We start from the raw sequence: 10945 nt of genomic DNA on the forward strand, positions 1-10945 counted from the left end.
TTCTTGTCCTTGTCCCTGCAGGTGACCTGCCGCCCCTCATTCTCTCACCATCGCAGTACCACAACTACACCCAGCCCAAGGGCAACTTCATTCCGTACGCCAATGAGGAGCGTCGTGAGTACCGGTGAGAGCTGCCACTTGCTGATGACCAGTGTCCCGTGCCCTGTCCCTATCCCAGGGACTGCGATGGGGACAGCAAGGAGGGCAGCTTGCAATGGGGCTGGGGCTGGCTCAGGCTTGGAGCGCAGCCTGGCCATTGCCATGTCCCCTCGCAGAAAGCAGCCTCCATCCTGCCCAGGGTGTCTCTGGGAGAGGTGCCAGCCCTGACACCGGCTGCCATCGGCAGCCTAGCTCGTGCCATGGGCTGTGCGTGCCTATTCAGCCGTGATAAGTGCCAAGGCCTAAGGGAGGTCCCACCAGAAAATGGCCAGGGTGGTAATTCCTATGTGTCCTGCTCCTTGCTCCTCCTCACCCACTCGTCTCCCTGCAGCATCAGGCTGTCTCCTGATGCCAGCCCCCAGCAGCTGGTGAACACCTTCCACCTGCCCTCCGGCGTGGGGGCCACCTGTGTGCTCAAGACGGCCTTCAACAACACGCTGGACCAGCCCATGCAGACCCTCAACCTCAACAGCAACGAGTCCAAGATGCTGGCGGCCAAGTACTTTGATGCCATGTGTATTGACTCCTTCACCCAGGGCCTGCCGCTCTCCAACTTTGTGCCGCCGCCTCCATCCCCAGCTCCCTCCGACTACCCCATCTCAGTGGATGAGGACCTGCTCCGTGCCTGGAACTCCTCAACCTTTTCCTCTGCCATCAAAGGTATCACCTGTGTTTGATGCTTGAGTGCGTCCAGGCTTGGGATCCATCTCCAGCAGGGAGATGAAGTATCTGCCCCGCAGAAGCAGTCCCAGGGACCCCTGGAAGTGCCCGTCAGTTTGGCCTGGCCACAGCAGAGCATCACATCTCTGGGCTGAACTTCTGGCTCAGGGCTGGTGCTGTCCTGGAGCACCACTCCCCGTTCAGCTCTGGCAGTGCCAGTGGAGTTCCCTGGGATAGTGACACCATTGAGTGCCCTTTGGCCAACCTTGTGTCACCCTTGGTGGGCTGCTGTCCCCAGCCATTGCCTTCTCCAGCCACACTTCATGCCCCCTCTCTGAACCTTTTGTGTCCCCCTGAAGCTGTTCCCCATGTCCATTTCTTGGTCCCTCTTGGTCACCAGGACACAAAAGCTTTCTCGCAGCCTGGGCTCTGGCCGTGGGGCAGAGTGCTCCCTCCCTACCTGGCTGGGACCACTTGGTTCAGCCTCTCGGCCCATGTTGTCCCAGGCAGCCAGGACAGGCTGGAGCCTGGCTGTGACCTGTCCTCTCTGCTCCTCAGAGACCGTCACCTCGGCCCCCGCCCTGCCCCACGTCATCCACGAGCCCATCAAGTGCACGTGCTCCATGCAGGGGACCGGCTTCTCCTGCCCCAGCGGCGTGGGGGGCCACCCCCCGCAGATGAAGGTGGTGACAGGGGACATCCTCGCAGACATCACAGGGCGCAACGTCTCAGAGTATCTGCTCTACACCTCAGACCGCTTCCGGCTGCACAGGCAAGGGGGGAGGCTGGCAGGGTCTGCTCTGTGCTGTGGAGAAGGAGGGATTTGGGGACACCTGCCTGGGGTGCTGACAGGAGCCAGGAGCATGCTCAAGGATGGCCCTGCTCCCAGAGGTGGGGGACAGTGGTCACAGCTTCTTGGTGCTGCCTTGTTCCACAGGTATGGGGCACTCACCTTCGGCAACGTCCAGAAATCCATCCCAGCCTCCTTCGGGGCCAGGGCTCCTGCCACGGTGCGCAAGATCGCTGTCCGGAGAACAGCCCAGGTGGGACTGCGCTGCGGGAGACGGGTGGGCAGCGGCAGCCGTGGCGTGGGGCGGGAGAAGGGGGCAGGTGTGGCGGGGACACCTCGCCCACCGCAGCAGTGCTCTCCACGGAGGAGTCTGGGGGGCTCTTGCCCCATGGGCGCTCTGCAGCTGCCACCTCAGTGACCTGCTGTCCCCACAGCCCTGGGGCTGTCCTGCCCCATCCCATCCCATCCCATCCCATCCCATCCCATCCCATCCCATCCCATCCCATCCCATCCCATCCCTCCCTTCCAGTATACCTGCCATGGGCCCAGCTCTTTTGCCAGCTCCCACCACACCTCTCTGCCCCTCCAGGTCTTCTACAACAACAAGGGCTACCACAGCATGCCCACCTACCTCAACGCTCTCAACAATGCCATCCTGCGAGCCAACTTGCCCAAGAGCAAAGGCAACCCTGCTGCCTACGGTGAGAACTTAGAGACGTTCAAGGGCAGAAGCACCTCAGGAACAGATTTAGGGCACAGTCCAACCAGGCTCTAAAGTGCAGCGTCCCTCATTGGACCAAGCAGGCCAGTGCCCAGCTGGGGCAGGGGTCCACACAGCTTGGCTGTGAGATCTGGGCTGGGGCAGAATGTCCCAAAGTGCTGCCTGAAGGCATCTGGGCTTGTGATGTGTCTGCCGGCCGGTGAGGGAAGGTTTGACCTTGAGGTGCTTGGTTGCTTCGGACAGTGCAGGTCCCACCAAGCTGCAGGTTGGAAACCCTTACTCCCACGCAGAGCCAGGACCATGCAAGTTTGGGGCAAGATTTTCTGTCCTGAGCTCGCTTTCACACTCCCGTGTTTTCTCTTGGGCCTTCCTGCAGGCATCACAGTCACCAACCACCCCATGAACAAGACGAGCGCCAGCCTGTCCCTGGATTACCTGTAGGTCCAGGGAGCGGGTCTGAGGGAGGGTGGCTGTTCTGGGGTGGGGAGGGAGCTCCTCACTGTGGTTTTGTGGGGTGGTGCCGAGGCTTCTGCCCGCAGGCTGCGTGGCAGGGGACCAGGTGGCTGTGGTGTGCTGGTCCTTGTGCCCAGCCCTGTGCACAGTGACTGTCCCACACCAGGACGGGTGGCCCTTCCCTGGGTAACCGAGGCTGATGAGGTCCCTGTTCTCCTCCTTGCTCCCCATGCAGCCTGCAAGGGACGGACGTGGTGATTGCCATCTTCATCATCGTGGCCATGTCCTTTGTGCCAGCCAGCTTTGTTGTGTTCCTGGTGGCTGAAAAGGCCACCAAGGCCAAACACCTGCAGTTCGTGAGTGGTTGTGACCCTGTCATCTACTGGTTGGCCAACTACGTGTGGGACATGGTGAGCAGGGTGCACGGCCCCACTGGCTGAGCCCCCAGGGCCGGATGGGAGGGTGGGCAGTCACAGAAGTTTCTGTTTTCTCCAGCTGAACTACCTGGTGCCGGCCACATGCTGCATCATCATCCTGTTCGTGTTCGACCTCCCGGCGTACACCTCTCCTACCAACTTCCCCGCTGTGCTTTCCCTCTTCCTGCTCTATGGGTACGGTGCCTGGGTGGGCCAGGATGCACTGGTGGGTCCCTCTGATGTCCCATCTGCACTGTGACAACACAGGCAGGATCTGGCCCTGGTGCTGCACATCTGGCTGATGTTCTGCAGCTCCCGTAGCTGGTGGGCTGCGAGGGCTGGGCTGGGGAGGGTGGGACTGGGAGGTGGGCGATCCCGAGGCTCCGTGGTTGTCACTGCCTGGTCCCTCTCCTGCCACGCTGACGTGCGCTCCTGCTGCTTACCTTCCCAGCTGGTCCATCACCCCCATCATGTACCCTGCGTCCTTCTGGTTTGAGGTGCCCAGCTCTGCCTACGTCTTCCTCATCGTCATCAACCTCTTCATCGGCATCACAGCCACCGTTGCCACGTTCCTGTTGCAGCTCTTTGAGCATGACAAGGTACGGGATTCACAGCTCTGCCTGGGGCTGCCAGGAAGGGAGCAGCTGCCATCGCATCTTGGGACAGCTTGGGCTGGGAGGGACTTCGGGCGATCTCTGCTCCAAACTCCTGTGCCCAGCGGGATCAGCTTTGAGAGCTGACCGGGCTGTATCTTGGTGGGGAACCTGATCCCACCATGCACTCACAGTCCTCAGGGGTGTTTCTGATGGTCATGTCCTCTCTGCATCTCCCCACAGGATCTGAAGGTGGTGAACAGCTACCTGAAGAGCTGCTTCCTTGTGTTCCCTAACTACAACCTGGGCCATGGCTTGATGGAGATGGCCTACAATGAGTACATCAATGAATACTATGCCAAGATTGGTATGGCCTCTTGTTCCCTCCCTCCCTTGCTCCAGGGCATGTGGGGCTGTTGGGGGACCATGGTGCTGGCACAGCCCCTCCGCCTGCCCTGTGGGGCTTCCTGGGGCCCAGAGCAACCTGGAGCAAAAAGCCGGGGACGGGAACTAGACTGGGGTGCAGGAAGAGACACTGTTGAGGGTCAGCCATGGTGTGGTGCCACTGGTGCTGGAAATGGTTCTTTGGGCCATCCCGAATAGCAGCCCCATGGGGAGGGAAGGTTTTGAGCGCTGGCAGGGTCACGCATCTCTGCTGCTGTTGCACATTGCCCATGGTGTGGGGCCACACTGTGATGAGGGATGGGGACTGCAGGGGCTCTTCCAGACGTGTCCCCGGCTTGCAGGGCTGCACTGCTCAGCCAAAATGAGCCTTTTGCTGTTTGCCTTCAGCTTTGCCTCTGAAAGCTCTCACTGCTCTCTGCTTCTCAAGCAGCTTCTGTATATAACCCAGGTGTTGCTGGTGTCATGAGGGGTGATTTAGAGGCAGGATCTGACAAATCCGTCCAATACCCACTGTCAGTTGGGTTGATTCATCCTGCTCAGGTTGAAAAGTTAAAAGATTATTTCAGCAGCATAAGCACTGAATGCAAAGCCTTGTTGTGACGAGCTCTGTTGCTGGCAGCACCAGCCAGCCCAGGGACAGGGACAAGGGGGCAGGACAGTGTCATTGTCACAGGCCAGCCCAAGATGTACAACCAGGTTATCTTTCTGGGAAGGTGTCCCCAGCCACTCTCCTCCTCTTCCTCCCACTCAGGGCAATTTGATAAAATGAAATCGCCCTTTGAATGGGATATCGTGACACGGGGGCTCGTTGCCATGACAATTGAAGGCTTCGTGGGCTTCTTCATCACCATCATGTGCCAGTACAACTTCTTCCGGAAGCCCCAGTGAGTGTGACTGGGGAGCAGGGGTGTGGGGAGCTGGCTGCGGCGAAAAGCTTTGCTGTCAGGACCCCTTACCCGAGGGTGCCCCTCCAGTGGGTGCGAACTGGGGAGCTGCCCGTGCCCGGCAGGGATGCAGGCAAGAGCTCCCCTGCCCACATCCCCACCCTGCCCCTGCGCCCTCCCGCAGGCGTCTGCCCGTGTCCACCAAACCCATCGAGGACGACATCGATGTGGCCAATGAGCGGCACCGTGTCCTGCGTGGTGATGCTGACAACGACATGCTGAAGATCGAAAACCTCACCAAGGTGCAGCAGTGGGGCGGTGGTGGCAGGGGACGATGCTCCAGGGCTGCAAGGAGACACTTTGGAGCCGTCTCATCAAGGGATGGGGGTCGGGGCTGTGGGTCTGGGTTTCTTCCGATGGGCTGAGCCCCATCCCCTGCCCCACCAGGTGTACAAATCCCGCAAGATTGGGCGCATCCTGGCCGTGGACCGGCTGTGCGTGGGCGTGCGGCCCGGGGAGTGCTTTGGGCTGCTGGGCGTCAATGGCGCGGGCAAGACAACCACCTTCAAGATGCTGACGGGGGATGAGAGCACCACGGGTGGAGAGGCCTTCGTTAACGGGCACAGGTCAGGGGCACAGGCTGGGTGGGAGTTGGGGACTGCCCGCTGCCCTGGGGATGGGACAGGGTCTGCTTGCGGGTCTCCCAGGATGAAGCAGCATGAGTCTGCTCGTGTGGCTCTGCGGGACTCCGCAGCCCTTCATCCTGCTGGGCTGACTGTCATTTGGGGGGCAGCAGGTGACACCAGTGCTCTGCCAAGGCTGCCTGTTGCGTGTTACCTGGTAGAAGACGCTCCAATATGAAGGCGTGAGAAAGAGGGTTGATCAACGGGGTACTCCTGAAAAGCAATTCACTCAATTCCTTCTCCCCGCGGCCCCTCTCTCCTCTTCTACAGCATCCTGAAGGAACTCCTGCAGGTCCAGCAGAGCTTGGGCTACTGCCCCCAGTTCGACGCACTCTTCGATGAGCTGACGGCACAGGAGCACCTGGAGCTCTACACGCGCCTGCGGGGCATCCCCTGGAAGGATGAGGAACGGGTAGGGATGTGGACAGGCGATTGCTGGCACCCATAGGTTGTTGCTGTGCTGTACAAATGGCATCTCACCAGGCACCAGTGGGGACTTGAGCCAGTGCTGCTACCCTTGTGGCAGTGCCAGCACGGTTGTGCGCCCACACAGGGTGCTGGGGCTGGGCACATGCTCTGGCGGGCTCCCACCGGCTCTCCTGGCTGTGCCAGGGGCTGCCACGGGGCTCCCCTGACTGGCACATGGCTTGTGGTCCCCTCGGCACTGCCTGCTGCCAGCTCTGTGGCCGTGGCAGGGTGGTGTCAGCCCCCCCATGCCTTGCAGGTGGTCAAGTGGGCGCTGAAGAAGCTGGAGCTGACCAAGTATGCGGACAAGCCTGCCAGCACCTATAGCGGAGGAAACAAGAGGAAGCTGTCCACGGCCATCGCGCTGATCGGATACCCAGCCTTCATCTTCCTGGTGCGGCTCTGGCTCCAGCACCCTGCCTCTGGAGTCCTTCTCCCACCCACAACCCCGGGGCTGGTGCCGGGCAAGGGTGGAGAAATGACCCTGGGTGGGAGCTGCCTGTTCCCGGCTCCACCATGAGCACCGTTGGGGTGGGATGGTGTCCTGATCCAGGCTCGGGACAGGAAGGGGGTGGCAGGTCTCCCCGGGTGCTGGCGTGTCTGAGGGTGCTGTCTGTCCCTCAGGATGAGCCCACCACAGGGATGGACCCCAAGGCACGGCGCTTCCTCTGGAACCTCATCCTGGATGTCATCAAAACGGGTCGCTCCGTGGTGCTCACGTCCCACAGGTCCGGGGGATGTTCTCACTGCACCTGTGATGCACCTGGGATGGTGTGTGGGTGGGAGGGGGCTCCTTGGTCCCCAGGGGATGGCATTTGGCTGGGGCACAGGGAGCAGAGGGAACCTGAGACACCCTCTGTTGCCTTCTCTCACCCCTGGTGGTGTGGCCATGGCTGCTTGGCTCCCCAGCTGCCCCCACCGCAGCCCTGTGCCCCTGCTGAAAGCCAGCCCTGTCTTTCCAGCATGGAGGAGTGCGAGGCGCTCTGCACCCGCCTGGCCATCATGGTGAACGGGCGGCTCAAGTGTCTTGGCAGCATCCAGCACCTGAAGAACCGGTAAGAGCCCGGTGGGGGTCCAGCACTCGGTGTGCACTGTAAGGCGGGAGCAGCCTGGGCCCCCACAGCATGGTGACAGTGTGGCACCCATGGCGAGATGTCAGCCCTTCATGTGGGTGCTGCTTTGGAGAGTGAGCAGGGGCCGTGCTTGCTCGGGTGGATATGTTGGCTGCAAGACAGCATTGTCACCTTCTGTGGGGTCAGTCCTTCCCCACAAAGGTGCACGCTGGGGGGGCAGGTCCTCATGGGACGCCTTGTCACCGTGCAGGTTCGGAGATGGCTACATGATTACAGTGCGCACCAAGTCCAGTCTCAACATCAAGGAGGTGGTGAGGTTCTTCAACCGCAACTTCCCTGAGGCCGTCCTCAAGGTGAGCTCCGGGTGGCGGCAGTGCTGTCCCCTCCTGGAGGCACAAGCAGCCTTCATCCCCCAGGGCATAGCTCTGTGAGACCCCTGTGGTGTGATGGCTGGGGCTCTGGGAGTGAGGACGTGGGTGTCACCTCCATGTCCCTTGCAGGAGCGGCACCACACGAAAGCCCAGTACCAGCTGAAGTCGGACCAGATCTCGCTGGCACAGGTCTTCAGCAAGATGGAGCAGGTGGTGGATGTGCTGGGTATTGAAGACTACTCGGTCAGCCAGACCACGCTGGACAACGTGAGAGCAGGGATGGTGCAGGCAGCTGGATGCTTGTCCCCGGGAGGGTGGCTGTGCCAAAGTGCCTGGCAGCACCCACCTTTAGGATGGGAGGTGGAGGGAGGTGTGGGGCAAGTGGTGGCCCCAGTGGCACAGCTGGCAGGTGAAGGGTGACCAGGGGGTGGGGGTGCTCACAGGGAGCCCTCGCAGCCTCCTGCCTCTTCCCCCCCAGGTGTTTGTGAATTTTGCCAAGAAGCAAAGTGACAACCTGGAGCAGCAGGAGACGAGCCCCAGCTGCGCGCTGCAGTCGCCCCTGGAGCGCGTGCTGAGCCTGCTGCGCCCCCGGGCCGCCCCCACGGAGCTGCGGGCCCTGGTGGTGGAGGAGCAGGAGGACCTGGAGACGGACGATGAAGGTCTCATCAGCTTTGAGGAGGAGAGGGTGAGAGGTTGTCCCCAGATCTGGGTGTCCCTAGTCCCAGCTGTGTCCCTGCCATGGGGCACCGGGACTGGGTGCCATGGCACCAGCTCTCACCCAGGGAAGGGGACATGGTGGGTCCAGGGGTGGAGTAGGGGAGGGGTGGCTGCTCCCCCCAGGCTGGATCCTGGCCCCAGCAGCCCTGGGCAGCCCCTGCCCAGCCCTGAGCCCTGTGTCTGTGCCCGCAGGCTCAGCTCTCGTTCAACACGGACACGCTGTGCTGAGGCCCTGGGGGCAGCCACGTCCCCCAGCTCTGAAGCCACCAGCCCCTTTTGGCCTCTCCCCTCTCTTTGCCCCATCGAGCGGAGCCGCCACGGCCAGAGGCGAGTGCCAGGGAGGACATGGCAGGTGTGGTGCCAGCCTCGATGGACCTCATGAGCCACTGCCCACCAGCTCACCTTTGTCCCGTTCAGTGTCACTGCGTGGTGCTGTGGGCTCGCCCGGCCAGCGCCTGCCACGGACAGAGACTGCAAGGAGAAGGACGCAGCTTGGGGCTGGTGCTGCCAGCCCTGTGTGCCTCGTGGTGGGGATGAGACCTGTGAGCGGTGCCTTCGCTTGGGACACCCATCCTGCACCCCCCAGGACTCCTGGCAGCGGGGACACCTGGCAGCAGCAGCACGCCAGGCCTGGCCATGGCAGGGCCGGAGGAAGGATGGCTGCTTGCTCCTCGTTCCAGCACCCCTGGCTTAGCCCTTGGCACTGTGGGGGGCTCAGGGCCCAGGAGCTCCGGTTCTTCACCTGCAATTGACTCCTATCACCAAGAGGATGTCACTGCACCCTCCAGCCTGTCCAAGAGAGGGGCCTCAGCCCCCTGGCTGTCCTGCCTGTCCATGCTGTGCCAGGCGTGGGCTGGGCACTCAGCACCATCGCCCAGGCAGGGGACACCTTCCGGGGCAGGGGGATATTTCACAGGGTATTTCACATGCTGGCACCAGCTCTTTCTCCCCTCTGTCCCCAACCACATCCCTCCTGCAGAGCCCCTTACCTGCCTCCTGCGCCCTCCCTGCCCGCTTCCCCCGCCACAGGGCATTGCTGCAGCTGTGCCACCTTTCTGCTCCGTCCCCTCTTTTGCCCCCTTGCCCTGGCACTCATTGTTCAGCCTCTGGCCCTCTGCAGGAGCCACTGGCACTGGTTTCTTCTTGTTGGGTCCCTCGTGGTACTGGGAGAGGGGATGCTGCACCCCAGGATGGGAGTGACTGGCCTTGAGGTACAAGGATGATACAGCCCGCTTGGGTGCAGCACAGCCTGGCCCAGCGTGGTGAGGCTGGCACTGTCACTGGGGACAGCAGTGTCCCCTGGGGCTGGCAGTGTCACCGAGTCGGCAGCAGGTGCTCCCTGGGCCAGCAGTGCTCCTCCTTTCTGCAGAGGGTCCTGCAGCTTTGCCATCCGCGGGGGCCGTGCCCAGCACCCCCAGCCCAGCCCGTGTGTCCTTTCTGCCATCCTGGCCCGGGTTTGGCGGGCAGCCCTGGGCACCCCAGTTTGCTGCCACGGGGCAGCGTGTGGCAGGGGAAGGGGGGTCAGGGCCAGGCCTGGAAGCAGGGGCAGACCCAGGTGGCAGCTGACCCTGCGCTGTGCCCATGCCCCCCACTCTCACCAGCCCTGTATGCCACCTGGTATAGATTGTGATACAATATACAGTATTTTCAATAGGGGAAAAACTGGGGGGGAGATAAGCTCTATTTTCAGATTTTTCAGACCATATTTTTTTTAATGGCATACCGGAAACTGGCTGGTCCTGGGGTGGGCGGATGGCGCAGGTGGGCAGCCCCCCCGGGTGCCCCTTGGTCCCTTGCTGCGCACACTCTGCTTTTCCGGGTGGGCACTGGTAGACGAGCCAGCACGGAGTGAGCCCTTTGCCCCCAGGGAGAGAGGGGATGGTGTCAGCTTTGGGTGCCCAGTTGTGACCTCAGTGGTGACACCCTTAGGGCACCCCCGGGTGGGCAGGGTGCCCTGCGCTGTGCTCTGGCCAGGGCTGTGTCCTCACCCCATGTCCTCACTGCCGTCCTGCTCGGGGCTCCACCCCTCCACAGAGCTGCCCCCACCCGCTGCTGTGCCACCGCCCCCATGCCCCATGGCTTTCCATGGTCAATGGAGATGCTTTAGTGCCCACGCAGCTGGGGTGCCCATGGTGGCCTCCCGCAGGCACAGACCCCGCTGGGGGTGGCAGTGGGGAGTGGGCGGGAGGGCATTGCCCCAGCGCGGGGGTGGCTGTTGCCTTAACACTATTCGCTTCGTTGAGTCTGGCCCCGCTTTCCTCCTCATCTCCCGCTCCACGTCCTCGGCCACCAGCTGCAGGCACAATGCTGGCGCCACGCACGGCCCTGGGCACGGGGCACCCCCAGGGGTGGGGACGCCTTGGAGGAGCCTGTACATTGCAAGCAAAAGAAACAAAACAATGAAATGTGAAAATAATGATCGTTTTAAATAAAAAAATAATAACTGGAGCCAGTCAGGCTGGTGGGCGCTGGTGGGTGCGAGGGCCGGGGCTGGGTGTCTGGGAAGGGACCGGGCTGAGGGCGTGCAGGAGCCCGCCATGGGCAGAGGGAGCTGG

At 62.1% G+C, this 10945-nt stretch overlaps 1 protein-coding gene across 3 annotated transcripts in view; it reads left to right on the forward strand.

The window, feature by feature from the left end:
* Nucleotides 1–10838, forward strand: part of ABCA2 (ATP binding cassette subfamily A member 2) — a 35063-nt gene extending 24225 nt beyond the window's left edge. For all 3 annotated transcript variants that reach the window (XM_065036227.1, XM_065036226.1, XM_065036228.1), the window contains 21 exons: nt 22–124; nt 491–819; nt 1378–1591; nt 1757–1862; nt 2199–2310; nt 2707–2767; nt 3019–3193; nt 3279–3394; nt 3651–3798; nt 4036–4159; nt 4949–5081; nt 5266–5383; nt 5529–5707; nt 6035–6176; nt 6489–6623; nt 6854–6957; nt 7192–7284; nt 7553–7655; nt 7803–7940; nt 8152–8358; nt 8583–10838. In XM_065036227.1, the coding sequence (XP_064892299.1) occupies nt 22–124; nt 491–819; nt 1378–1591; nt 1757–1862; nt 2199–2310; nt 2707–2767; nt 3019–3193; nt 3279–3394; nt 3651–3798; nt 4036–4159; nt 4949–5081; nt 5266–5383; nt 5529–5707; nt 6035–6176; nt 6489–6623; nt 6854–6957; nt 7192–7284; nt 7553–7655; nt 7803–7940; nt 8152–8358; nt 8583–8618 (2876 nt within the window). In that variant the 3' untranslated portion in view covers nt 8619–10838. The remainder of the gene's footprint in view (nt 1–21; nt 125–490; nt 820–1377; nt 1592–1756; nt 1863–2198; nt 2311–2706; nt 2768–3018; nt 3194–3278; nt 3395–3650; nt 3799–4035; nt 4160–4948; nt 5082–5265; nt 5384–5528; nt 5708–6034; nt 6177–6488; nt 6624–6853; nt 6958–7191; nt 7285–7552; nt 7656–7802; nt 7941–8151; nt 8359–8582) is intronic.
* Nucleotides 10839–10945: the final 107 nt, after the last annotated feature.

The sequence above is a fragment of the Columba livia genome, chromosome 19 (assembly GCF_036013475.1).
Source record: "Columba livia isolate bColLiv1 breed racing homer chromosome 19, bColLiv1.pat.W.v2, whole genome shotgun sequence".
Taxonomy (NCBI): domain Eukaryota; kingdom Metazoa; phylum Chordata; class Aves; order Columbiformes; family Columbidae; genus Columba; species Columba livia.